The 3,713-nt window shown below is 37.7% G+C and overlaps 1 protein-coding gene across 1 annotated transcript in view; it reads left to right on the plus strand.

Moving 5' to 3' along the window:
- The window catches only part of LOC106873388 (glutamate receptor), a 205,567-nt gene that overhangs the window by 176,246 nt on the left and 25,608 nt on the right, over window positions 1-3,713 (plus strand). Inside the window, exons 13-14 of the mRNA XM_014920735.2 lie at window positions 892-1,003; window positions 3,372-3,509. Coding sequence (XP_014776221.1) covers window positions 892-1,003; window positions 3,372-3,509 — 250 coding nt within the window. The remainder of the gene's footprint in view (window positions 1-891; window positions 1,004-3,371; window positions 3,510-3,713) is intronic.

Here is a 3,713-nt window from a genome sequence, read left to right on the forward strand (position 1 = left end):
AAAGGGCTTATAACCAATACTAACCCTTTTCTTCCAGCTGACAACTTTTGACAGACATCAACCTAGGACAGCACCATTCTGTTATTATATTTAAAACAGCAGGAAGGCGGCGAGCTGGCAGAAACGTTAGCACGCCGGGCGAAATGCTTAGCGGTATTTTGTCTGTCTTTACGTTCTGAGTTCAAATTCTGCCGCGGTCAACTTTGCCTTTCATCCTTTCGGGGTCGATAAATTAAGTACCAGTTGCGTACTGCAATCGATCTAATCGACTGGCCTCCTCCCCCAAAATTTCAGGCCTTGTGCCTAGAGTAGAAAAGATATTTAAGACAGCAGGATTTGAAGGCGATTTAGCTGCTGCTTTTAGTTAATCGAGCATCCACGTACAAGCTCCCCACTCATTGATTTGCTGTTGTTCGTGTTGTCACTACTGTTAATATTAATATTACAGTTTTAAGTTTGGGCGGCGGGCTATCAGACTCTTTAGCGACAGCGAACAGGATACATACTTACCCAACATTTCTGCCGTCTGAGTTCAAATCCCGCCGAGGTCAACTTTTTTTTTCATTCTTTCGGGGTCCATAATATAAGTACCTGTGGAGCACTGAGGTTGACGTGACCGACTTACCCTCAAAATTTTGGCCTTGTGCATGTTGTAGAAAGGATATTAAAGTTTTAAGATTAATTCTGATATTTCTTACGGCTCTTAAAGTTCTAATTTAAGATCTGCCTGTCATCCTTTCGAAATCGATAAAATAATGTCCCAAGTCAAGTACTAAGGTCAATAGTACCGACTAATCATTTGCCCTCGAATATTTTCTGACCCTGTGCCTAAATAAGAAACCATTATTTTGATTATCTTTCAACCAATTTAAAAAAATTTTTTTCTTGCAGAGATAAACTCACCTTAGCCGTGCTTAAGCTACGGGAAGACGGAGAGCTGGATAAACTACAAAAGTTTTGGTGGGTTGAAAAAGGGCAGTGTGCTCCACAGGATAAAAATACAGTGAGTAATTACGTCGTTGTTTTGTTGTTCCTGCTACTGCTGCTGCTATTTTGATTTGTGTACTGTGTTCAAGTCTCGGGAAGTTGACTTGGGAGCGAGAGGTGGAGCGCGGCAAGAAACTTTAGATCACGTACATTGGGCAGATTAAATTGACGACGAATGTTTGGTCGAATACCAAAGTTGGAAAATGCTATTTCAGTAAGAGTGTACCAAGCACGATAAAGAGAATTATATTATGTTATATTAAGTATTTGTTTTCGTGATGAAATTATACACAAAGACCAATTTGACATTAAACTGAAGAGTCACTCAATACTTTTAGTAGAGTACGTTTGTCAAACTTTTGCAAGAGGAATGAAAGTGACTTCGAAGTTTCGGCTTGATAGCCTGATAGATAGATAGATAGACAGATAGATAGATAGATAGATAGATAGATAGATAGATAGATAGATATGCACACACAAGGAAATGCTGAAAAGTTCCTGGCTTTTGATAAAAGGAAATACAGGAGGATCAGTTAATTATGATTTTATTCAACAAATTCTCCTCTCAGATTCACACACTTATTACAGTGGTCCTTTAGTTTTCCTAAGCCCCGTAAAAGAACTCAGAAGGTTCGGCCTCCAACCAGGCCTTTCGCAACACCCTTAAAACCAGGGTCGATAAATTAAGTACCAGTTACACATTGTGGTCAATGTAATCGACTTAATCCCTTTGTCTGTCCTTGTTTGTCCCCTCTATGTTTAGCCCCTTGTGGGCAATAAAGAAATAAGAATCTTTAGCGCGGCGGACAAATTGTTTAGCGTTATTTCTTCTGGCTTTACGTTCTTGACACCAGTTGAGCACTGGGGACGAATGTAATAAACTTCCCCCTCCCCTCAAAATTACAAGCCCCTGTGCCAAAAAAATTAGAAAGAACCGTTGCCCTTGTGTGTAGCTTCCATCCCTCTCTGAACATAAATAGATGTAACGAGCAGCCAAACAAATTTGACAAGATATTTCAATGATCCAGTTAGCTGTTCGACTTAATTACAAGATGCTCCAAACTGACGAGTGTCAATGTTAGTTAATTAATTAATTAGAAAGAAAAGGACTCAGCTCTTGTTGTTGTTGTTGTTGTTAGTGGTGGTGGTGGTGGTGGTGGTGGTGTTGCTGCTGTTGCTGCGACACAGAAAATTTAATTAACTTTGTGTGTAATTAAAGCTTTAAATGAACTTATTTTCACATCACAAGAATTCACATTTGACCTAGCTTACCAACCATCCAATGAAACTACAGTTCGATAAATTAAGCTACATATACATTACAAACCAACAAAGAAACCTCTACGTGGTGGATATACCTGCTAGAAATAGCAGCCATATTCACCCAAAATATACTCTATTGTTTTTTTATTAAAAGAAAACAAAGCACACGTTGATCCAATGTAGTCTTGAAGCGTACAAGTTGGATTGTCCATGACTGAAACACCTTTGATCATAAATCTGCTCAACGCTCAACCAGGTCAACTGACCTGTGGCTAAACAATATTTACACTAAAAGCTGTTACTCACTTCACAATTACATTCGTCCGGACCGGTTGGACAGCAGGATAAAAAAAGAAAAAATTACTCATTAGAGTAGCGGTTCATTACCCATTCCTGTCGCTTCTCTTGGGTGTGCTTTACCGAAGCGCTTGGCACTCTTTACCTGTCTGCAATTAGCTGTAAATTTTCTTCTCCAAATTGAAGTCGTGTGGTCTAGTGATTAGGGTATTCGGTTTAGGGACTTGAAGACAGAGGTTCAGTTCCAGGACTGGGTGACGCATTTTTCCAGTCTACTCAGCAGTAATGAGTATGTGTGTGTGTGCATGCGTGTGTGTGTCTATGTATACATGTGTGTATACATGTAAGTATATATATATATGCATATTCTTATGTTATATTCTTATGTTCTTATGTTATATATATATATATATATATATATATATATATTTCTTATGTTACGTTCGTCCGATAGTCGAAAGACCCTTTCTGTTTGTTATTTCCTTGTGTTTGTATATGTACATTCATTTGCCTTGCTCAGGGGCTTAATGCCTTCAGCTTAAGCCCTTGGCCCCAACTGGTTTCGAGTAGTGTCGGAGAGGATTGGTCGAAACTACGTAGACATTCCAGACTCCGACTGAAGAAGCAATTGGCTGCGAATGATCCGTGTATTTTGTTTTGTCCTGTTTCCCGTTGTTGTGACATCGTCCTTTTCCTGCTTGTTATGTTTTGACGACTTCCGTTTGTTGTGCTTTTTACCTTCGATATAATATAATATATATATATATATATATATATATGTTCTCGCTATGAAACTAACTTTATTTATTGTTTCCTTCTTACAGGATGGTGGTCAAAGTGCGTTGACACTTTCCAATGTCGCTGGAATATTCTACATTTTAATTGTAGGACTGGTCTTAGCCATTATTGTGGCTGTTGCTGAATACTTATATAAATCTAAGTTAGACAGTAAAAAATCTAAGGTAAGCTCACCTATACTAAACAACCGTGGTATCATTGTACTAATAACGTGCTCTTATTGAATTATTATTATTATTATTATTATTATTATTATTATTATTATTATTATAGCACTACTAATGCACTACCACTGTTATAACTACTGGAAATTTCATTGTGCAATATATATACATATGCATATATATGTATATATATATAAATATATA

The sequence above is a fragment of the Octopus bimaculoides genome, chromosome 14 (genome assembly GCF_001194135.2).
Source record: "Octopus bimaculoides isolate UCB-OBI-ISO-001 chromosome 14, ASM119413v2, whole genome shotgun sequence".
NCBI lineage: Eukaryota > Metazoa > Mollusca > Cephalopoda > Octopoda > Octopodidae > Octopus > Octopus bimaculoides.